The sequence below is a fragment of the Salmo salar genome, chromosome ssa03 (genome assembly GCF_905237065.1).
Source record: "Salmo salar chromosome ssa03, Ssal_v3.1, whole genome shotgun sequence".
Taxonomy (NCBI): domain Eukaryota; kingdom Metazoa; phylum Chordata; class Actinopteri; order Salmoniformes; family Salmonidae; genus Salmo; species Salmo salar.
The window spans coordinates 89,656,905-89,682,684 of NC_059444.1; the positions used below are offsets into that span (position 1 = coordinate 89,656,905).

A 25,780-nucleotide genomic window follows, 5' to 3' on the forward strand; every position below is an offset into this window, starting at 1 on the left:
TGCTTTGTTTTCATTTTGCTGCCACACCGCCAAAGGTAATGGGGGCTCCTCAAATATTTATAGAAGGCCTAGGTCGATGGTCCCTGCCTGTCTGCCTGAGAGAGAGAGAGAGAGAGAGAGAGAGAGGGAGAGGGAGAGGGGAGGGAGGGAGGGATTGATGGAAAGAGGTAGGGAGAGAGGGAGGTAGGTAAAGAAAGAGGAGCAGGGAGAGAGGGAGGAAGGGAAAGAGAAAGAGAATCTGACCCCACACTATAATACACCACAACGCCATTCAGCCCTCAGATGTCATGCTCAGAAAAAGAGCAGCCTGTAAGAGAAAACATGGAAACCTCCAGATCTCCCTCATTGACAGAGCACCACGCCCCCTGAGAGAATAAGGTTCCCCAGCAGCTTATAATAGGATACTCAAATAAAGACAGTGGTAGACGGAGAGATGGATCTTAAAATGGCTGCTGTATGGGAAGCTTTCTTCAGTTATATTAAGGGGAGTACCAGGTGGATTTCTACAGGCAGTTACAGTACAATCTCCTCACTCCTAGCAGTGGCCCCAGTTACAGTACAGTCTCCTCACTCCTAGCAGTGGCCCCAATTACAGTACAATCTCCTCACTCCTAGCAGTGGCCCCAATTACAGTACAATCTCCTCACTCCTAGCAGTGGCCCCAATTACAGTAAAATCTCCTCACTCCTAGCAGTGGCCCCAATTACAGTACAGTCTCCTCACTCCTAGCAGTGGCCCCAATTACAGTACAATCTCCTCACACCTAGCAGTGGCCCCAATTACAGTACAATCTCCTCACTCCTAGCAGTGGCCCAAATTACAGTACAGTCTCCTCACTCCTAGCAGTGGCCCCAATTACAGTACAATCTCCTCACACCTAGCAGTGGCCCCAATTACAGTACAATCTCCTCACACCTAGCAGTGGCCCCAATTACAGTACAATCTCCTCACTCCTAGCAGTGGCCACAATAAAAGTACAATCTCCTCACTCCTGACAGTGGCCCCAATTACAGTACAATCTCCTGACCCCCTAAAGTTTGCATTCAAACGTAATTTTGAGAGGCCACTGATGGCCAAATGTAATCTCTTTCTGATGTGAAGAATGAGGAGGGAGGAGATTTAGTAAGCTCTCTGTGTTGGCGTGTGCGTGCGAATGTGTGTGTGATCCTGCAGACCTCTTGCCTCATAGTGTAAACAGTATTAAGCTGTGTGTGTGTGTGTGTGTGTGTGTGTGTGTGTGTGTGTGTGTGTGTGTGTGTGTGTGTGTGTGTGTGTGTGTGTGTCTACTGTAACTCTTCCTCCCCCTGTTATCTCTTTCATCCTGTCTGTCTTCCTCTCCTCTTTCTATCTCTCTCTCTTCCCCTCCTCTTTTAATTCTCTCTCTCTCTTCCTCTCCTCTTTCTCCCTCTCTTCCTCTCCTTTCTCTCTCTTCCTCTCCTCTTTCTATATCTCTTTCTTTCTCTTCTCTTTCTCTCTCTCTCTCTTCCTCTCCTCTCCTCTTTCTATCTCTCTCTCTCTCTCTCTCTTCCCCTCACACAAAGTACCTGTAAAATACTAGTAACTTTCATGTGTTTCATTTACTCCCTTTCTGTACCATTCATGTATACTCTACTGTACTTAATAGTGAACAGTATAACACATGTTGTGAGGCAGTCAGAGGAAACAGTCTGTGGTATATCTTTACGCTGCTGATCTGATTGCAGTAATATAAAGTAGATTACACTTTCATTAGGTCCGTTTGCATCATGTTTTCACTATTTATTTCCTGTGGCGGCAGTGTGAGTCCCTGCTGCTCCTAGTCTACACTGCTGCCTCCATATTAGATCTGCATCCCAATCCCTGTTTCCCTGTGGGTCCTGTTTCCCTATGGGCCCTGTTCCCCTATGGGTCCTGTTCCCCTATGGGTCCTGTTCCCTTATGGGCCCTGTTCCCTTATGGGTCCTGTTCCCTTATGGGTCCTGTTCCCTTATGGGTCCTGTTCCCCTATGGGTCCTGTTCCCTTATGGGTCCTGTTCCCTTTTGGGTCCTGTTCCCCTATGGGCCCTGTTCCCCTATGGGCCCTGTTCCCCTATGGGCCCTGTTCCCCTATGGGTCCTGTTCCCCTATGGGCCCTGTTCCCCTATGGGCCCTGTTCCCCTATGGGCCCTGTTCCCCTATGGGTCCTGTTCCCCTATGGGTCCTGTTCCCCTATGGGTCCTGTTCCCTTATGGGTCCTGTTCCCCTATGGGTCCTGTTCCCTTATGGGTCCTGTTCCCCTATGGGTCCTGTTCCCTTATGGGTCCTGTTCCCTTTTGGGCCCTGTTCCCCTATGGGCCCTGTTCCCCTATGGGCCCTGTTCCCCTATGGGCCCTGTTCCCCTATGGGCCCTGTTCCCCTATGGGCCCTGTTCCCCTATGGGCCCTGCTCAAATGTAGTGTCCATATGAAATGATCTGGAGCCTGTGTATACTGTACCAGATGTTCTGTTTGTGTGGGAGGGATGAAATATTTACCTGTCTGGAGCCTGTTCAACATGTTCTGTTTCTGGAGGGGTTATAACACATTTATCAGCCAGTCTGTAACAGTGTTTCTGGAGGTGTTATAACACATTTATCAGCCAGTCTGTAACACTGTTTCTGGAGGTGTTATAACACATTTATCAGCCAGTCTGTAACAGTGTTTCTGGAGGTGTTATAACACATTTATCAGCCAGTCTGTAACAGTGTTTCTGGAGGTGTTATAACACATTTATCAGCCAGTCTGTAACACTGTTTCTGTAGGTGTTATAACACATTTATCAGCCAGTCTGTAACACTGTTTCTGGAGGTGTTACATCACATTTATCAGCCAGTCTGTAACACTGTTTCTGGAGGTGTTATAACACATTTATCAGCCAGTCTGTAACACTGTTTCTGGAGGTGTTATAACACATTTATCAGCCAGTCTGTAACACTGTTTCTGGAGGTGTTATAACACAGTTCTCCGTCTAACACTGTTTCTGGAGGTGTTATAACACATTTATCAGCCAGTCTGTAACACTGTTTCTGGAGGTGTTATAACACATTTATCAGCCAGTCTGTAACAGTGTTTCTGGAGGTGTTATAACACATTTATCAGCCAGTCTGTAACACTGTTTCTGGAGGTGTTACATCACATTTATCAGCCAGTCTGTAACACTGTTTCTGGAGGTGTTTTAACACATTTATCAGCCAGTCTGTAACACTGTTTCTGGAGGTGTTATAACACAGTTCTCCGTCTAACACTGTTTCTGTAGGTGTTATAACACATTTATCAGCCAGTCTGTAACACTGTTTCTGGAGGTGTTATAACACATTTATCAGCCAGTCTGTAACACTGTTTCTGGAGGTGTTATAACACATTTATCAGCCAGTCTGTAACACTGTTTCTGGAGGTGTTATAACACATTTATCAGCCAGTCTGTAACACTGTTTCTGGAGGTGTTATAACACAGTTCTCCGTCTAACACTGTTTCTGGAGGTGTTATAACACATTTATCAGCCAGTCTGTAACAGTGTTTCTGGAGGTGTTATAACACATTTATCAGCCAGTCTGTAACAGTGTTTCTGGAGGTGTTATAACACATTTATCAGCCAGTCTGTAACACTGTTTCTGGAGGTGTTACATCACATTTATCAGCCAGTCTGTAACACTGTTTCTGGAGGTGTTTTAACACATTTATCAGCCAGTCTGTAACACTGTTTCTGGGTGTTATAAATTTGTCTAACACTGTTTGTAGGTGTTATAACACATTTATCAGCCAGTCTGTAACACTGTTTCTGGAGGTGTTATAACACATTTATCAGCCAGTCTGTAACACTGTTTCTGGAGGTGTTATAACACATTTATCAGCCAGTCTGTAACACTGTTTCTGGAGGTGTTACATCACATTTATCAGCCAGTCTGTAACACTGTTTCTGGAGGTGTTACATCACATTTATCAGCCAGTCTGTAACACTGTTTCTGGAGGTGTTACATCACATTTATCAGCCAGTCTGTAACACTGTTTCTGGAGGTGTTACATCACATTTATCAGCCAGTCTGTAACACTGTTTCTGGAGGTGTTATAACACATTTTTCCGTCTGTAACACTGTTTCTGGAAGTGTTATAACATTTCTCCATCTGCAACACTGTTTCTGGAGGTGTTATAACACATTTCTCCATCTGTAACACTGTTTCTGGAGGTGTTATAACACATTTAGCAGTCTGTGTACAGTCGCGCACTGTGCCGAAATGACGAAGGTCCAGTGGAGAAGTGGGTATACTCTAACTTTGCAAAACAATTCCCAAACGGCCCACCCGGCGAAGGAAAGACGCCTTGTGTGAAAAATTCCATGAGAAACAGTGACATCCACTCTGAATGACCAAAAATGATAAATCCCATACTGGTCTTTCACAGTCAGGACAACCCAAGATGCATTGAGCTGGCCTGGATGTTATCTTCATACTGACTTTTCTAGCATGGTCAAGACATTATGGTGGATTTATATCCAGGCCAACTCATCTGGGCTTGGCTTGGCTCAGTGTCAGCTTAGTCCTGCAGTGTGATAACCACCATTGTGTTCTGAGTTCCTACAGTGCCTCTCTCCACACTACAGAGCCAAGCTGAACTAGGCTGTTCTGGTTAGTCATTCAACACAGCTGCTGAAAAGGGAGTTCAATGCACTGTCAAAGGGGCTCCGAAGCACTGTCATTATTGGCTGAGGAGAGAGCACTGACACTGTCATCATGGGCTCCTGAGAAGGGAACACTGACACTGTCATCATGGGCTCCTGAGGAGGGAACACTGACACTGTCATCATGGGCTCCTGAGGAGGGAACACTGACACTGTCATCATGGGCTTCTGAGGAGGGAACACTGACACTGTCATCATGGGCTCCTGAGGAAGGAACACTGACATCATGGGCTCCTGAGGAGGGAACACTGACACTGTCATCATGGGCTTCTGAGGAGGGAACACTGACACTGTCATCATGGGCTCCTGAGGAAGGAACACTGACATCATGGGCTCCTGAGGAAGGAACACTGACACTGTCATCATGGGCTCCTGAGGAGGGAACACTGACACTGTCATCATGGGCTCCTGAGGAAGGAACACTGACACTGTCATCATGGGCTCCTGAGCAGGGAACACTGACACTGTCATCATGGGCTCCGGAGGAGGGAACACGAGCAGGGGAAGTCATTATTTTCCCGCTCGTTGTCCAAAATGTCTGCTACTCCACTACTTGTATTAGTTTGGACAGTTGACAACGTTGTTTGATGTGTTCGCTTCATAGTTCATTTGAGAAGTACGAGAATTAAGTTTCCATTTCAGGAAAATAGCCAAGGCGCCGCCAAGAACAAATCTATGATTGAAGCAAAGTAACGTTCTGAATGACCAGCCAACCAGAGCCATTTCAGAAGCTGTTCTCGTGCACATTATTTCTTTATTGGCCGTTTTTAAAAATCACATGCGCATTTATTCACATGCGATTGGATAAGCTAAATATTTCATGTGCTTTGCATTGTAGGCTACTTTGTATATGATTTCTCTATTGTGCTACATCATTGATTAGTCGTATACCTCCACTACAATACTTTGATACGTGTCAGTGGGGATTAAGAAGTGACTATAGACAATGACCAGTGAAAGTGGGTAGAAGACCTATAACCTCCAGTATTCCACTGGGAAGTCTATACTACATCCTGTTACTGCTTACTTCCTTGTTGTTGTTGTTGTGTAAATACAATAATTGTTTGACACTCTGGATATGAGCGTCTGCTAAATGACTTAAATGTAAATATAATTTTTGTTGTTGTTGTAGTTATTAAGCGCAGTATCTCTTCCTGTTCTGTAGATGGCGCTCCACTGAGTGAGCTGTCGTGGCCGTCTTCTCTGGCAGTGGTGGCTGTTTCCTTCTCTGGGCTCTTCACCTTCGTCGTCCTCATGCTGGCCTGCCTCTGCTGTAAGAAGGGACACATCGGGTTCAAAGTGAGATAAACGTTACTCTCTCTCTCTCTCTCTCTGTGTCTCTCTGTGTCTCTCTCTCTCTCTGTGTCTCTCTCTCTCTGTGTGTCTCTCTCTCTGTCTCTTTCTCTCTCTTTCTTTCACTCTCTCTCCCGGTTTTCTGTCTCTCTCCCCCCCTCTCTCTCTCTCTCTCACACACACACAGTGTGACCACCTCTTTATAAACAATGATCCACCACATACATCCTGCTACACTGCCCCCTGCTGATTAGGAAGAGACATGATCCACCACATACATCATGCTACACTGCCCCCTGCTGATTAGGAAGAGACATGATCCACCACTACATACATCATGCTACACTGCCCCCTGCTGATTAGGAAGAGACATGATCCACCACATACATCATGCTACACTGCCCCCTGCTGATTAAGAAGAGACATGATCCACCACATACATCATGCTACACTGCCCCCTGCTGATTAGGAAGAGACATGATCCACCACATACATCATGCTACACTGCCCCCTGCTGATTAGGAAGAGACATGATCCACCACATACATCATGCTACACTGCCCCCTGCTGATTAGGAAGAGACATGATCCACTACATACATCATGCTACACTGCCCCCTGCTGATTAGGAAGATACATGATCCACTACATACATCATGCTACACTGCCCCCTGCTGATTAGGAAGATACATGATCCACCACTACATACATCCTGCTACACTGCCCCCTGCTGATTAGGAAGAGACATGATCCACCACATACATCATGCTACACTGCCCCCTGCTGATTAGGAAGAGACATGATCAACCACATACATCATGCTACACTGCCCCCTGCTGATTAGGAAGAGACATGATCCACCACTACATACATCATGCTACACTGCCCCCTGCTGATTAGGAAGAGACATGATCCACCACATACATCCTGCTACACTGCCCCCTGCTGATTAAGAAGAGACATGATCCACCACATACATCATGCTACACTGCCCCCTGCTGATTAGGAAGAGACATGATCCACCACATACATCATGCTACACTGCCCCCGCTGATTAGGAAGAGACATGATCCACCACTAGATACATCCTGCTACACTGCCCCCTGCTGATTAAGAAGAGACATGATCAACCACATACATCCTGCTACACTGCCCCCTGCTGATTAGGAAGAGACACGATCCACTACATACATCCTGCTACACTGCCCCCTGCTGATTAGGAAGAGACATGATCCACCACATACATCCTGCTACACTGCCCCCTGCTGATTAAGAAGAGACATGATCCACCACATACATCATGCTACACTGCCCCCTGCTGATTAGGAAGAGACATGATCCACCACATACATCATGCTACACTGCCCCCTGCTGATTAGGAAGAGACATGATCCACCACTAGATACATCCTGCTACACTGCCCCCTGCTGATTAGGAAGAGACACGATCCACTACATACATCCTGCTACACTGCCCCCTGCTGATTAGGAAGAGACATGATCCACTACATACATCCTGCTACACTGCCCCCTGCTGATTAGGAAGAGACATGATCCACCACTACATACATCCTGCTACACTGCCCCCTGCTGATTAAGAAGAGACATGATCCACCACTACATACATCCTGCTACACTGCCCCCTGCTGATTAAGAAGAGACATGATCCACCACTACATACATCCTGCTACACTGCCCCCTGCTGATTAAGAAGAGACATGATCCACCACTACATACATCCTGCTACACTGCCCCCTGCTGATTAGGAAGAGACATGATCCACCACATACATCATGCTACACTGCCCCCTGCTGATTAAGAAGAGACATGATCCACCACATACATCATGCTACACTGCCCCCTGCTGATTAGGAAGAGACATGATCCACTACATACATCATGCTACACTGCCCCCTGCTGATTAGGAAGAGACATGATCCACCACATACATCATGCTACACTGCCCCCTGCTGATTAAGAAGAGACATGATCCACCACTACATACATCCTGCTACACTGCCCCCTGCTGATTAGGAAGAGACATGATCCACCACATACATCATGCTACACTGCCCCCTGCTGATTAAGAAGAGACATGATCCACCACTACATACATCCTGCTACACTGCCCCCTGCTGATTAAGAAGAGACATGATCCACCACATACATCATGCTACACTGCCCCCTGCTGATTAAGAAGAGACATGATCCACCACTACATACATCCTGCTACACTGCCCCCTGCTGATTAAGAAGAGACACGATCCACTACATACATCCTGCTACACTGCCCCCTGCTGATTAGGAAGAGACATGATCCACCACTAGATACATCCTGCTACACTGCCCCCTGCTGATTAGGAAGAGACATGATCCACCACATACATCATGCTACACTGCCCCCTGCTGATTAGGAAGAGACATGATCCACTACATACATCATGCTACACTGCCCCCTGCTGATTAGGAAGAGACATGATCCACCACATACATCCTGCTACACTGCCCCCTGCTGATTAGGAAGATTCCTAGCAATTACCAAGTTGAAGGAGAGTTCTTGGATAACTCTCTGGGTGGGTCCCAAATTGTACTTGTCAAAAGTAGTGCACTATATAGGGAATAGGGTGCCATTGGCCCATAGGGCCCTGGTCAAAAGTAGTGCACTATATAGGGAATAGGGTGCTATTTGGGACAGAACCTAAATCAGCATACAGGCCCCTATCACACAACAGGCTGCTTTGTGAGGGACTGGTCAGGGGTTGTGGCTGCCAGCCTGCTCCCCTGTTGTCGTCTGTGAGGGACTGGGTAGAGGGTTGTGGCTGCCAGCCTGCTCCCCTGTTGTCGGTCTGTGAGGGACTGGGCAGAGGGTTGTGGCTGCCAGCCTGCTCCCCTGTTGTCGGTCTGTGAGGGACTGGGCAGCGGGGTGTGGCTGCCAGCCTGCTCCCCTGTTGTCGGTCTGTGAGGGACTGGGCAGAGGGGTGTGGCTGCCAGCCTGCTCCCCTGTTGTCTGTCTGTGAAGGACTGGGCAGAGGGGTGTGGCTACCAGCCTAGTCCCCTGTTGTCTGTCTGTGAAGGACTGGGCAGAGGGGTGTGGCTACCACCCTGCTCCCCTGTTGTCTGTCTGTAAAGGTTAAGTTAAAGGTTAAGCTTTGGGATAGAGTTAAAACAATAAATATTAAAAACTAGTGCCTAGCACTGGTATTGAACACACAACGCCTAAGGAAAACTCAAGTCTACTTAATGGTAATATCACTCACCGTTGCCCCTAGTCACCGGTTTTGACGTCATCTGCTTACGCCCTGCTTATCTGGACAGACTTTTAATTTCGCAGTGGATCTTGGCAGCAATATTAGTTCCTACCTACTCTGTCAGTTAGCATCCTCAAAGCAGATCCTGTCAGAGCGGCAGAGAGAGGAAGGTGGTTGTTCTGCTGCTGTGTTGGGGATGGGCATTTAGCACCACTTCACTACTCAAATATCCGGATAGTCCGTCCCCCCCCCCCACACATTTTTTAAAATCTTGACTCTCTTGACCAATCAGAATGACGCAAATTCTCATAGCAGAGGTAAACAATGGACAGGCTGCTTTTCTCCAGCAGTTCCCTCATCCATCCATCCATCCATCCATCCATCCATCTATCTATCTATCCCCCCAAATATAGACTTTTAGCTGCAGGTGTTTGAATTTAGCCTTGTGCTATTGCCAACACCATTAATGTCATTGGTAAGGCAAACATGACAATTCATAAGGAGTTGCCAAGAGACCAGAAACAGATTGGCACTCAGGCTACTTTGGCGTGGTTGTCCAGTGTCAAACCCAGGCTACTTTGGCGTGGTTGTCCAGTGTCAAACCCAGGCTACTTTGGCGTGGTTGTCCAGTGTCAAACCCAGGCTACTTTGGCGTGGTTGTCCAGTGTCAAACCCACAGAAGTCAATAGAACAGTGTTATGTGGTCACATCCCCCTCTGTGGTTCCCCTCCTTGTCATTCACCAGAGTGTTAGCAGAGGTTTGCATTAATAGAGGTGTGTGCATTAGCGTGCGACCACTAGCCACATCCCACCACTGCACCACCAAAGCCTTCTTTGTCATCCTTCTTTCACTGTGACCACTCTGTGGGACGGACAGACAGACTCAGTTCTGTGGTTGGGTGTTAAGTGTTTAGAGAAAAGAGAAGAGAGTGTTAAGTGTTTAGTAAAGGGTATGGCCTTTTCTCATTTCTAGTCTTTTCGTCCGTTCGCTCTTCTCTGTCATGTCTCCTCCATCCTCTTTCTTTCTCTCTCTCTCTTTCTTTTTTTCTCTTTCTTTCTTTCTTTCTTTCTTTCTTTCTTTCTTTCTTTCTTTCTTTCTTTCTTTCTTTCTTTCTTTCTTTCTTTCTTTCTGTCTTTCATGCTCTGCTCCTGAGATAGACAGGTGGTGTTGTGAATGAGAAGCAAAAGGGTGCTATCTCTTAATCAGTCTTACGAATCAGAGCAGAGGGGTTTTTCTGTCGCAGCGAAGCGTTGTCTTGCATGATTCCCCTTGTTCTCTTCACCTCTTCCCACCCCCTCCCCTCTCTTCTCTCCTCTAGATAGGTTTGTTCTGTGCTGTAGTTCATTAGGTAAATAATGGATGGCTCAGTAGTTGAGAACAGAGCAGTATTGCCAGCCACTCTCTCCCTGTACAAACACCGTCTCTGAAGATGGATTGGCAGCGTGGTACTCTGTCGCTGCTGGAGGTGTTTAGAGTGTAAAGAGACACTGGTATTTAGAAGGGACAGAGAGGATGTGTTCTGTTTGCATCTAGCAGGCAGGGTTGGAAGGGAGTGTTGTACAACTGTCTGTTTCTGCTTGTGGCTCATATTCAGATGTGTTGTTTTGTGAAAATAAGCAGTTTAGAGCCAAATCTCAAGACAGTAGGAAGAAAGTTGAGGCATGATAGGGGAGGAGGAGGAAGGGGACCCAGAGTAGAGATGGAGGAAGATGTCAGCTTTCCACTTCCAACTAGCATCCCTCCGTGTATCCCTCTATTGAAAGAGAGAGATGTACATTGTGACATCATGCCAGTAAAGCAACTGGGACTGTAAATGTAATTGAGGGCGTGTCTATATCTCCAGCTGTACTTCAGACAGAACTGTGCTGCACGTCTGCCAAGCTCTCCCAGGCTGTGTCCCAAATGGCACCCTATTCCCTATAGAGTGCAGGGCCCTGGTCTAAAGTAGTGTGCACTACATAGGGAATAGGGTGCCATTTGGGACACTGCAGAGGATCCCTGCCGAGGAGGAGAGAACAGAAGACAAGATGTGTCTCTCTCTTTCCATCCATCCCTACTCTCTCCCTCTTTCCATCCATCCCTATTCTTTCTCTCTCCTATATAGACAGCACCAGTCAAACGTTTGGACACACCTACTCATTCCAGGGTTTTCTTTATTTTTACTATTTTCTACATTGTAGAATAATAGTGAAGACATAAACTATGAAATAACACATATGGAATCATGTAGTAACCAAATCAAAATAGATTTTATATCTGAGGTTCTTCAAAGTAGCCACTCTTTGCCTTGATAACAGCTTTGCACACTCTTGGCATTCTCTCAACCAGCTTCATGAGGTAGTCACCTGGGGTTGTATATACACTACATTACCAAAAGCATGTGGACACCTGCTTGTCGTAAATCACATTTCAAAATCATGGGCATTAATATGGAGTTGGTCCCCCCTTTGCTGCTATAAAAGCCTCCACTCTTCTGGGAAGGCTTTCCACTAGATGTTGGAACATTGCTGTGGGGACTTGCTTCCATTCAGCCACAAAATCATTAGTGAGTTCGGGCACTGATGTTGGGCGATTAGGCCTGGCTCGCAGTCGGCGTTCCAATTCATCCCAAAGATGTTCGATGGGGTTGAGGTCAGGGCTCTGTGCAGGCCAGTCAAGTTCTTCCACACCAATCTCGACAAACCATTTCTGTATGGACCTCACTTTGTCATACTGAAACAGGAAAGGGCATCCCCCAAACTGTTGCCACAAAGATGGAAGCACAGAATCATCTAGAATGTCATTGTATGCTGTAGCGCCATTCTTACTTAACACTTATTTTTCCTAAAACTGTATTGTTGGTTAAGGGCTTGTAAGTAAACATTTCACTGTAAGGTCTACACATGTTGTATTCGGCGCATGTGACAAATACAATTTGATTTAATTTGATAAAGTTTTCCCTTCCCTGGAATAAAGAGGCCTAGCCCGAACAATGAAAAACAGCCCCAGACCATTATTCCTCCTCCACCAGACTTTACAGTTGGCACTATACATTCAGGCAGGTAGCGTTCTCCTGGCATCCGACAAACCCAGATTCGTCCTTCGGACTGCCACATAGTGAAGTGTGATTCATCACTCCAAAGAACGTGTTTCCACTGCTCCAGAGGCCAATGGCAGCATGCTTTACACCACTCCAGCCCACCCTTAGCATTGCACATGGGGATCTTAGGCTTGTGTGCAGCTGCTCTGCCACGGAAACCCATTTCATGAAGCTCCCGACGAACAGCTCTTGTGCTGATATTGCTTCCAGAGGCAGTTTGGAACTCAGTAGTTAGTGTTGCAACCGAGGACGGACGATTCTTTACACGCTTCAGCACTTGGCGGGTCCAATTCTGTGAGCTTGTGTGGCCTACCACTTAGCTACATAATTCTCATTACTGGAAATAGGGGATAACACACAATCACATTTCACAACGCTTTTAAAACAATTACCTTCACTCCAGATCACCAAATCAGCCAATAGATGATATGGGCATACTGGTCTAGAACACATCCATCCGTTTATATTCAAATGTATTTATATATCCCTTCTTACATTAGCTGATATCTCAAAGTGCTGTACAGAAACCCAGCCTAAAACCCCAAACAGCAAGCAATGCACGTGTAGAAGCACAGTAGCTAGGAAAAATTCCCTAGAAAGGCCAAAACCTAGGAAGAAACCTAGAAAGGAACCAGGCAATGAGGGGTGGCCAGTCCTCTTCTGGCTGTGCCGGGTGGAGATTATAACAGAACATGGCCAAGTTGTTCAAATGTTCATAAATGACCAGCATGGTCAAAAATAATAATCACAGTAGTTGTCGAGGATGCAACAGGTCAGCACCTCAGGAGTAAATGTCAGTTGGCTTTTCATAGCCGATCATTGAGAGTATCTCTACCGCTCCTGCTGTCTCTAGAGAGTTGAAAACAGCAGGTCTGGAACAGGTAGCACATCCGGTGAACAGGTCAGGGTTCCATAGCCGCCGGCAGAACAGTTGAAACTGGAGCAGCATCACGGCCAGGTGAACTGGGGACAGCAAGGAGTCATCATGCCAGGTAGTCCTGAGGCATGGTCCTAGGGCTCAGGTCCTCCGAGAGAGAGAAAGAAAGAAAGAGAGAGAGAATTCGAGAGAGCATACTCAAATTCACACAGGACACTGGATAAGACAGGAGAAATACTCCAGATATAACAGACTGACCCTAGCCCCCCCGACACATAAACTACTGCAGCATAAATACTGGAGGCTGAGACAGGAGGGGTCAGGAGACACTGTGGCCCCATCCGATGATACCCCTGGACAGGGCCAAACAGGAAGGATATGCCTTCCCTGTGGCTCAGTTGGTAGAGTATGGTGTTTGCAATGCCAGCATGGTGTGTGCAACGCCAGGGTTGTGGGTTCGATTCCCACAGGGGGCCAGCGCACCAGTAAGCCAGTGACTCAGCCCCTGTAATAGGGTTAGAGGCAGAGAATCCCAGTGGAGAGAAGGGAATTGGCCAGGCAGAGACAGCAAGGGCGGTTTGTTGCTCCAGTGCCTTTCCGTTCACCTTCACACTCCTGGGCCAGACTACACTCAATCATAGGACCTACTAAAGAGATGACTCTTCAATAAAGACGTAAAGGTTGAGACCGAGTCTGCGTCTCTCACATGGGTAGGCAGACCATTCCATAAAAATGAGAAAGCCCTGTTTGCTTAGAAATTCTAGGGACAGTTAGGAGGCCTGCGCCTTGTGACCGTAGCGTACGTGTAGGTATATATGGCAGGACCAAATCGGAAAGATAGGTAGGAGCAAGCCCATGTAATGCTTTGTAGGTTAGCAGTAAAACCTTGAAATCAGCCCTTGCCTTAACAGGAAGCCAGTGTAGGGAGGCTAGCACTGGAGTAATATGATCAAATGTTTTGGTTCTAGTCAGGATTCTAGCAGCCGTATTTGGCACTAACTAAAGTTTATTTAGTGCTTTATCCGGGTAGCCGGAAAGTAGAGCATTGCAGTAGTCTAACCTAGAAGTGACAAAAGCATGGATACATTTTTCAGCATCATTTTTGGACAGAAAATTTCTGATTTTTGCAATGTTACGTAGACGGAAAAAAGCTGTCCTTGAAACAGTCTTGATATGTTCGTCAAAAGAGAGATCAGGGTCCAGAGTAACGCCGAGGTCCTTCACAGTTTTATTTGAGACGATTGTACAACCATCAAGATTAATTGTCAGATTCAACAGAAGATCTCTTTGTTTCTTGGGACCTAGAACAAGCATCTCTGTTTTGTCCGAGTTTAAAAGTAGAACATTTGCAGCCATCCACTTCCTTATGTCTGAAATACAGGCTTCTGTGCAATTTTGGGGCTTCACCATGTTTCATCGAAATGTACAGCTGTGTGTCATCCGCATAGCAGTGAAAGTTAACATTATGTTTTCGAATAAACATCCCCAAGAGGTAAAATATATAGTGAAAACAATAGTAGTCCTAAAACAGAACCTTGAGGAACACCGAAATTTACAGTTGATTTGTCAGAGGACAAACCATTCACACAGACAAACTGATATCTTTCTGACAGATAAGATCTAAACCAGGCCAGAACTTGTCCAGGTAGACCAATTTGGGTTTCCAATCTATCCAAAAGAATGTGGTGATCGATGGTATCAAAAGCACTAAGGTCTAGGAGCACGAGGACAGATGCAGAGCCTCGGTCTGATGCCATTAAAAGGTCATTTACCACCTTCACAAGTGCAGTCTCAGTGCTATGATGGGGTCTAAAACCAGACTGAAGCATTTCGTACACATTGTTTGTCTTCAGGAAGGCGGAACAGCTTTTTCAAAAAAGATTTAGAGGAATGGGAGATTCGATATAGGCCGATAGCTTTTTATATTTTCTGGGTCAAGGTTTGGCTTTTTCAAGAGAGGCTTTATTACTGCCACTTTTAGTGAGTTTGGTACACGTCCGGTGGATAGAGAGCCGTTTATTTTGTTCAACATAGGAGGGCCAAGCAAAGGGAGCAGCTCTTTCAGTAGTTTAGTTGGAATAGGGTCCAGTATGCAGCTTGAAGGTTTAGAGGCCATGATTATTTTCATCATTGTGTCAAGAGATATAATCTAAAACACTTGAGTGTCTCCCTTGATCCTAGGTCCTGGCAGAGTTGTGCAGACTCAGGACAACTGAGCTTTGGAGGAATACGCAGATTTAGAAGTTCATGAATTTATCACTGCTGAAGTGAAAGCCATCCTCTCTTGGGGAATGCTACTTTTTAGTTAGCTTTGCGACAGTATCAAAAAAAACATTTTGGGCATCAAGGAATCTTTGGGTTGTCTGAGAATTTATAGCACGACTTTTGATGATCGTTGGTTGGAGTCTGAGCAGATTATTTGTTGTGATTACAAACGTAATAAAATGGTGGTCCGATAGTCCAGGATTATGAGGAAAAACATTAAGATCCACAACATTTATTCCATGGGACAAAAATTTGTCCAGTGTATGACTGTGGCAGTGAGTAGGTCCAGAGACATGTTGGACAAAACCCACTGAGTCGATGATGGCTCCGAAAGCCTTTTGGATTGGGTCTGTGGACTTTTCCATGTGAATATTAAAGTCACCAAAGATTTGAATATTATCTGCTATGACTACAAGGTCCGATAGGAATTCAGGGAACTCAGTGAGGAACGCTGTATATGGACCAAGAGGCCTGTAAACAGTAGCTATAAAAAGTGATCGAGTAGGCTGCATAGATTTCATGACAAGAAGCTCAAAAGACGAAAACGTTGTTTTATTTTGTAAATTCAAATTTGTCACTAGTGTAACCAGGAGGTGAGGCCTCATTTCTAATCGACCTGGCCGGGTATCCTGGAATGACATTGACCTCATCCCGTCAGTAGAGGATGCCTGGTTATTCTTTAAAAGTGCCTTCCTCACCATCTTAAATAAGCATGCTCCATTAAAAAAATGTAGAACTAGGAATAGATATAGTCCTTGGTTCACTCCAGACCTGTCTGCCCTTGACCAGCACAAAAACATCCTGTGGCATTCTGCATTAGCTTCGAATAGCCCCCGTGATATGCAACTTTTCAGGGAAGTTAGGAACAAATATACACAGGCAGTTAGGAAAGCTAAGGCTAGCTTTTTCAAACCAAAATTTCCATCCTGTAGTACAAAGTCCAAAAAGTTCTGGGACACTGTAAAGTCCATGGAGAATAAGAGCACCTCCTCCCAGCTGCCCACTGCTCTGAGGCTAGGAAACACTGTTACCACCGATAAATCCACTATAATTGAGAATTTCAATAAGCATTTCTCTACGGCTGGCCATGCTTTCCACCTGGCTACCCCTACCCCGGTCAACTGCCCGGCACCCTCCACAGCAACCCGCCCAAGCCCGCACCATTTCTCCTTCACCCAAATCCAGATAGATGATGTTCTGAAAGAGTGGCAAAATCTGGACCCCTACGAATCAGCCGGGCTAGACAATCTGGAACCTCTCTTTCTAAAATGATCTGCCGAAATTGTTGCAACCCCTATTACTAGCCTGTTCAACCTCTCTTTCGTATCGTCTGAGGTTCCCAAAGATTGGAAAGCTGCCGCGGTCATGTGTCTCTTCAAAGGAGGTGACACTCTAGACCCAAACTGCTACAGACCTATATCTATCCTACCCTGTCTTTCTAAGGTCTTCGAAAGCCAAGTTAACAAACAGATTACCAACCATTTCGAATCCCACTGTACCTTCTCCGCTATGCAATCTGGTTTCAGAGCTGGTCATGGGTGCACCTCAGCCACGCTCAAGGTCCTAAACAATATCATAACCGCCATCGATAGGAGACATTACTGTGCAGCCGTATTCATCGACTTGGCCAAGGCTTTCAACTCTGTCAATCACCACATTCTTATCGGCAGACTCGACAGCCTTGGTTTCTCAAATCATTGCCTCGCCTGGTTCACCAACTACTTCTCTGGTAGAGTACAGTGTGTCAAATCGGAGGGCCTGTTGTCCGAACCTCTGGCAGTCTCTATGGGGGTTCCACAGGGTTCAATTCTCGGGCCGACTCTCTTCTCTGTATACATCAATGATGTCGCTCTTGCTGCCAGTGATTCTCTGATCCACCTCTACGCAGACGACACCATTCTGTATACTTCTGGCCCCTCTTTGGACACTGTGTTAACCTCTCTAGGGGTGGTGGAAATCGTCCCACACTATTCAACAGCCAGTGACAAATCAGAGCGCCAAATTTAAAACCACAAAATGTCATAATTCAAAGTTCTCAAACATAGGACTATTTAACACCATTTTATAGATACACTTCTCCTGAATCGAACCACGTTGTCCGATTTCCAAAAGGCTTTACAGCGAAAGCAAAACATTAGATTATGTTAGGAGAGTACATAGACACAAAAAACCACACAGCCATTTCCAAGCAACTAGCATGCATCACAAATACCCAAAACACAGCTAATTGCAGCACTAACCTTTGATGATCTTCATCAGATGACACTCCTAGGACATTACGTTATACAATACATGCATGTTTTGTTCAATCAAGTTCATATTTATATCAAAAAACAGCTTTTTACATTAGCATGTGATGTTCAGAACTAGCATACCCACCGAAAACTTCCGGTGAATTTACTAAATTACTCACGATAAACGTTGACCAAATACATAAATTGTTTTAAGAATTATAGATACAGAACTCCTTTATGCAATCGCTATGTCCGATTTTAAGATAGCTTTTCGGCGAAAGCACATTTTGCAATATTCTGAGTACATAGCTTGGCCATCACAGGCTAGCTAATTTGAAACCCACCAAGTTTGGAACAACCTAAACTCAGAATTACTATTAGAAAAATTGAATTACCTTTGCTGTTCTTCGTCAGAATGCACTCCCAGGACTTCTACTTCAACAACAAATGTTGTTTTGGTTCCAAATAATCCATAGTTATATCCAAATACCGCCGTTTTGTTTGTGCGTTCAGGTCACTATCCGAAGGGTAACGCGCGAGCACATTTCGTGACAAAAAAATTCAAAATATTCCATTACCGTTCTTAGAAGCATGTCAAACGCTGTTTATAATACATTTTTATGCTTCTTTTCTCGTAAAATAGCGATAATATTCCAACCGGGCAACGTTGTATTCATTCAGAGAGAGAAAGAAAAGAATGGAGTAGTCTCGTGGACGCGCATCTCAGTCTCACTGTCCCCAGGCTGACCACTTACAAATTCTGCTGCTGTTCTTTGCCCAGAGACAGCAGACAACCCATTCCACTTTCTGGCGGCTTTAGAGAGCCAATGGAAGCCTTAGAAAATGTCACGTTACAGCACAGATGCTGTATTTTCGAAAGAGATGCAACAGAAGGACAACAAATTGTCAGACAGGGCACTTCCTGTATGGAATCTTCTCAGGTTTTGGCCTGCCATATGAGTTCTGTTATACTCACAGACACCATTCAAACAGTTTTAGAAACTTTAGAGTGTTTTCTATCCAAATCTACTAATTATATGCATATTCTAGTTTCTGGGCAGGAGTAGTAACCAGATTAAATCGGGTACGTTTTTTATCCGGCCGTGAAAATACTGCCCCCTATACCACAACAGGTTAACTAACCTCCAGACAAGATTCAATGCCATACAACTCTCCTTCCGTGGCCTCCAACTGCTCTTAAATGCAAGTTAAACTAAATGCATGCTCTTCAACCGATCACTGCCCGCACCTGCCCGCCCGTCCAGCATCACTACTCTGGATGGTTCTGACAGAAGATGTGGACAACTACAAATACCAAGGTGTCTGGTTAGACTGTAAACTCTACTTCCAGACTCACATTAAGCATCTCCAATCCAAAATTAAATCTAGAATCGGCTTCCTATATTGCAACAAAGCATCCTTCACTCATGCTGCCAAACATACCCTTGTAAAACTGACCATCCTACCGATGCTCGACTTCGGTGATGTCATCTATAAAATAGCCTCCAACACTCTACTCAACAAACTGGATGCAGTCTATCACAGTGCCATCCACTTTGTCACCAAAGCCCCATACACTACCCACCACTGCGACCTGTACGCTCGTTGGTTGGCCCTCGCTTCATACTCGTCGCCAAACCCACTGGCTACAGGTTATCTACAAGTCTCTGCTAGGTATCTCAGCTCACTGGTCACCATAGCAGCACCCACTCGTAGCACACGCTCCAGCAGGTATATCTCACCGGTCAACCCCAAAGCCAATTCCTCCTTTGGTCGCCTTTCCTTACAGTTCTCTGCTGCCAATGACTGGAACGAACTGCAAAAATCACTGAAGCTGGAGACTCATATCTCCCTCACTAGCTTTAAGCACCAGCTATCAGAGCAGCTCACAGATCACTGCACCTGTACATAGCCCATCTGTAAACAGCCCATCTATCTACCTCATCCCCATACTGTATTTATCTTTCTCCTTTGCACCCCAGTATCTCTACTTGCACATTCATCTTCTGCACATCTACCATTCCAGTGTTTAATTGCTATATTGTAATTACTTCGCCACCATGGCCTATTCATTGCCTTAACTCCCTTATCTTACCTCATTTGCACACACTGTATATACCCTTTTTTTGTTTTGTTTATTCCATGTGTAACTCTGTGTTGTTGTATGTGTTGAACTGCTTTGCTTTATCTTGGCCAGGTCGCAGTTGCAAATGAGAACTTGTTCTCAACTAGCCTACCTGGTTAAATAAAGGTGAAAAAATACTAATAACTTTACACGGTAAATTCATCATACTTAAGCCATGTTTCAGTCAGGCCAATCACATCAAGATTATGATCAGTGATTAGTTCATTGACTACAACTGCCTTGGAAGTGAGGGACCTAACAATATCCTCATGTATGTCTCTTAGATGTGATCAATCTAAACAGTGGACCAAATGATTCAACTCAGTTTCACCTTCAAATACCATCTCTCAATGTGCCTGTGGGAAACATAAGAAAGGGCCATTGTTGCTATAGCTCTGGGCAGGAAGGAACTGCAAGTTGAACCCGGTGAGATAGACTCCTAAATTGATAGTGCAGTTTGTTTTGGCGATTTTACAGCTAGCTAGCTACTTCACATGCTGATATTGGCTTTGGTAGTATTGTGTGTAGCTGCATTTGCTAGCTAGCTAGCCCATAGAGAGAGCATTGCATTGTGGGTTTTGTAGTTGGCTTGAGCTGCAACAGATTTCCAGAACGATTTTCACATGTTGCCACCAACCTTGTTATAATGACAAAATGAAACATTTCTTCACAAACATTTCTTCTTCACATGTTAGTGTTATTTAACACTGTTAATCATAGGAATTAGCGGTTTGGGGTGGATTATCCCTTTAATGCAGAAGGCATGGACACTCAGATGACTAAACACACTGTGTTATTGAATCATACACACACACAGGCAGGCACGCACTTTCTCTGTGACCCACACATGCATACAAATTCTTTCTTCTCTCTCTCTCTCTCTCTCTCTCTCTCTCCCCACTCACTCCCCCCCCTTTCTCTCTCACATACACACTAAGCCCAGTGTCTCCTCTCCCCTCCACCAGGAGTTTGAGAACACAGAGGGAGAGGAGTACCAGGCTGACCTGGTCTCGTCTCAGAATGGACCTGAAGTTTACATCCTCCCCCTCACTGAGGTCTCCCTGCCCGTCTCCAAACAGCCCGGACGATCCAGTAAGATCCTAGTTTGAACTTTGAACTTTCACCTCTATATATCACCTATGACCCATATGGCTGTCTCTTTTCTCCTCTCCTCTCCTTTCCTCTCTTCTCTCCTCTTCTCTCGAGTAATTAAACGTCAAATCTAGCCCTGGGTTAATCAAATTGCTTGATTACTCAAATGAGTGTTACTAGAGGTGTCTCAGGTCCACACTCCAGGCTGTACTAATCCAAATGGCACCCTATTCCCTACACAGTGCACAACGTTGGACCACGGGACTTGTAGTGCGTTATGGTGCCATTTGGAATGCATACGTTGACCCAGCAGGGCAATCATCATACCCCATCATCAGAACATCATCATACCCCATCATCAGAACATCATCATACCCCATCATCAGAACATCATCATACCCCATCATCAGAACATCATCATACCCCATCATCAGAACATCATCATACCCCATCATCATACCCCATCATCAGAACATCATCATACCCCATCATCAGAACATCAGAACATCCTCATACCCCATCATCAGAACATTATCAGAACATCATCATACCCTATCATCAGAACATCATCATACCCCATCATCAGAACATCATCATACCCCATCATCAGAACACCATCATACCCCATCATCATACCCCAGTATCAGAACACCATCATACCCCATCATCATACCCCATCATCAGAATAACATCATACCCCATCATCAGAACATCATACCCCAACGCCAGAACACCATCATACCCCATCATCAGAACATCATCATACCCCATCATCAGAACATCATCATACCCCATCATCAGAACACCATCAGAACATCATCATACCCTATCATCAGAACATCATCAGAACATCATCATACCCCATCATCAGAACATCATCATACCCCATCATCAGAACATCATCATACCCCATCACAGAACATCATCATACCCCATCATCAGAACATCATCATACCCCATCATCAGAACATCCTCATACCCCATCGTCAGAACATTATCAGAACATCATTATACCCCATCATCAGAACATCATCATACCCCATCATCAGAACACCATCATACCCCATCATCATACCCTAGTATCAGAACATCATCATACCCCATCATCAGAACACCATCATACCCCATCATCATACCCCATCATCAGAATAACATCCTACCCCATCATCAGAACATCATACCCCAACATCAGAACTTCATCATACCCCATCATCAGAACATCATCATACCCCATCATCAGCACATCATCAGAACCCATCATCAGATCATCATACCCCAGTTTCAGAACACCATCATACCCCATCACCAGAACATCATCAGAACATCATCATACCCCATCATCAGAATAACGTCATACCCCAGTATCAGAACATCATCAGAACCCATAATCAGAACATCATCAGAACCCATCATCAGAACATCATCATACCCCATCATCAGAACCCATCATCAGAACATTATCATACCCCAGTATCAGAACATCATCAGAACCCATCATTAGAACATCATCATACCCCATCATCATACCCCAGTATCAGAACATCATCAGAACATCATCATACCCCATCATCATACCCCATCATCATACCCCGTCGTCATACCCCATCGTCATACTCCATCATCAGAACATCATCATACCCCATCATCATACCCCAGTATCAGAACATATCAGAACATCATCATACCCCATCATCAGAACATCATCATACCCCATCGTCATACTCCATCATCAGAACATCATCATACCCCATCATCATACTCCATCATCAGAATATCATACCCCATCATCATACCCCATCATCAGAACATCATCATACCCCATCATCAGAACATCATCATACCCCATCATCACACTCCATCATCAGAACATCATCATGCCCCATCATCAGAACATTGGCCTGCACACTGGGTTGTTAATTTGAGAGATGGTGAGAATTTCCTGACAAACAGGGACAGAGCACAGACATGCTCTCTTTTCCACTCTTCCTCCATCTCCCTTCCTCTCCCTTTCTCTCTCACTCTAACATCTGTCTGTTGCGTAATGCAGAATGAGGCTGGCCTGCTGCAGTGCTCCTTGGCAGTTTATGTGTGTGTGTGTGTGTGTGTGTGTGTGTGTGTGTGTGTGTGTGTGTGTGTGTGTGTGTGTGTGTGTGTGTGTGTGTGTGTGCGTGTGTGTGTGTGTGTGTGTGTGGAATGCAAGAGAGCTGGAGCACATTGGGGAGGAAGGAAGCCAACCCTCACACACTCTAATTCTCTGGGCTGTCAGCTGTTTGCTGTACTTCATGGTGTGTGTGTGTGTGTGTGTGTGTGTGTGTGTGTGTGTGTGTGTGTGTGTGTGTGTGTGTGTGTGTGTGTGTGTGTGTGTGTGTGTGTGTGTGTGTGTGTGTGTGTGGTTTGTTGTGCTCTGAATCCCAGGATGTGAGCGTGAGCAGGGATTGGACATGCCAGCATCAGGCTAGCAGCCAATTGCCTCCCTCCCTCCTGTCCTCCATAGCTACGGCCGTATGATTGGTTCAGGTGTTGCAGGGTGAGGAGAGGAGAGTGGAGAAGAGAGGAGGAGAGGAGACGGGGAGAGGGGGAGAGAGTGGGGGAGACAGGAGAGGACAGAGGAGAAAAGAGGGGTGGGAGGGGGAGAGAGAGGGCAGAGGATAAAAGAGGGGTGCGAGAGGGGGAAAGAGTGGGGGAGAGAGGAGAGAACAGAGGAGAAAGGAGGCATGGGAGAGGGGTAGAGAGTGGGGAGACAGGAGTGAACAAAGGACAGAGGAGAAAGGAGGGGTGGGAGAGGGGGAGAGAGTATGAGAGGGGGAGAGAGTGGGGGAGAGAGGAGAGAACAGAGGACAGAGGAGAAAGGAGGGGTGGGAGAGGGGAGAGAGTATGAGAGGGGGAGAGAGTGGGGGAGAGAGGAGAGAACAGAGGACAGAGGAGAAAGGAGGGGTGGGAGAGGGGGAGAGAGTATGAGAGGGGGAGAGAGTGGGGGGAGAGAGGAGAGAACAGAGGACAGAGGAGAAAGGAGGGGTGGGAGAGGGGAGAGAGTATGAGAGGGGGAGAGAGTGGGGGGAGAGAGGAGAGAACAGAGGACAGAGAAGAAAGGAGGGGTGGGAGAGTGGAGAGGACAGAGGAGAAAGGAGGGGTGGGAGAGAGGAGAGGACAGAGGAGAAAGGAGGGGTGGGAAAGGGGGAGAGAGTGGGGGAGAGAGTAGAGAAAAGAGGAGAAAGGAGGGGTGGGAAAGGGGGGAGAGAGAGGAGAGAAAAGAGGAGAAAGGAGGGGTGGGAAAGGGGGGAGAGAGAGGAGAGAACAGAGGAGAAAGGAGGGGTGGGAGAGAGGAGAGAACAGAGGAGAAATGAGGGGTGGGAGAGAGGAGAGAACAGAGGAGAAATGAGGGGTGGGAAAGGGGGGAGAGGAGAGAACAGAGGAGAAATGAGGGGTGGGAAAGGGGGGAGAGGAGAGAACAGAGGAGAAATGAGGGGTGGTAATTGTTAAAAAAACAGGGGGATTGATTTTGGTGATTCAATGAAAACAACTGTTGAAAAAAGGAGAGAGGAGAGGATGAGAAGAGAGGAGGAGAGGAGATTCATGAGGGATTATCTCTGGTCTGGATGCATTGTTTTCCTGTTCATCTATCCTCCTCTTCCTCTCCATCCTCTGTTTCTCTGTGGTCCTGAATCCCAGTGCTATTGACTCTGTGCTGCTGTCACATACATACACATTATTTATACTTCTCTCTCTCTTTCTCTGTCTCGCTCTCTCTTTCTCTCTCTCTGTCTCTCTCTCCAATTCAATTCAAGGGGCTTTATTGGCATGGGAAACATATGTTAATGTTGCCAAAGCAAGTGAAGTAGATAATATACAAAAGTGAAATAAACAATAAAGAATCAACAGTAAACATTACACTCACAGAAGTTCCAAAAGAATAAAGACATTTCAAATGTCATATTATGTATATATACAGTGTTGTAACGATGTACAAATGGTTAAAGTACAAAAGGGAAAATAAATAAACATAAATATGGGTTGTATTTACAATGGTGTTTGTTCTTCACTGGTTTGCCTTTTCTTGTGGCAACAGGTCACATATCTTGTTGCTGTGATGGCACACTGTGGTATTTCAACCAGTAGATATGGGAGTTTATCAAAATCGGATTTGTTTTCAAATTCTTTGTGGATCTGTATAATCTGAAGGAAATATGTCTCTCTAATATGGTCAAACATTTGGCAGGAGGTTAGGAAGTACAGCTCAGTTTCCACCTAATTTTGGGGGCAGTTTGCACATAGCCTGTCTTCTCTTGAGAGCCAGGTCTGCCTATGACGGCCTTTCTCAATAGCAAGGCTATGCTCACTGAGTCTGTACAGTACATAGTCAAAATTTAGGTCAGCCACAGTGTTCAGGTATTCTGCCACTGTTTACTCTCTGTTTAGGGTCAAACAGCATTCTAGTTTGCTCAGTTTTTTGTTAATTCTTTCCAATGTGTCAAGTAATTATCTTTTTGTTTTCTCATGATTTGGTTGGGTCTAATTGTGCTGCTGTCCTGGGGCTCTGTTTGTGTTTGTGAACAGAGCCCCAGGACCAGCTTGCTAAGGGGACTCTTCTCCAGGTTCATCTCTCTGTAGGTGATGGCTTTGTTATGGAAGGTTAGGGAATCGCTTCATTTTAGGTGGTTGTAGAATTTAACGGCTCTTTGCTGCATTTTGATAATTAGCGGGTATCGTCCTAATTCTGCTCTGCATGCACTATTTGGTGTTTTACATTGTACATTGAGGATATTTTTGCAGAATTCTGCATGCAGAGTCTCAATTTGGTGTTTGTCCCATTTTGTTAATTCTTGGTTGGTGAGCGGACCCCAGATCTCACAACCATAAAGGGCAGTTGGTTCTATAACTGATTTAAGTATTTTTAG

General features: G+C 45.6%; 1 protein-coding gene across 3 annotated transcripts in view; it reads left to right on the plus strand.

Moving 5' to 3' along the window:
* LOC106606284 (serine/threonine-protein kinase LMTK1-like) overlaps window positions 1-25,780 on the plus strand; it is an 83,013-nt gene that overhangs the window by 19,814 nt on the left and 37,419 nt on the right. For all 3 annotated transcript variants that reach the window (XM_045715732.1, XM_045715729.1, XM_045715730.1), the window contains 2 exons: window positions 5,839-5,972; window positions 20,759-20,885. In XM_045715732.1, the coding sequence (XP_045571688.1) occupies window positions 5,928-5,972; window positions 20,759-20,885 (172 nt within the window). In that variant the 5' untranslated portion in view covers window positions 5,839-5,927. The remainder of the gene's footprint in view (window positions 1-5,838; window positions 5,973-20,758; window positions 20,886-25,780) is intronic.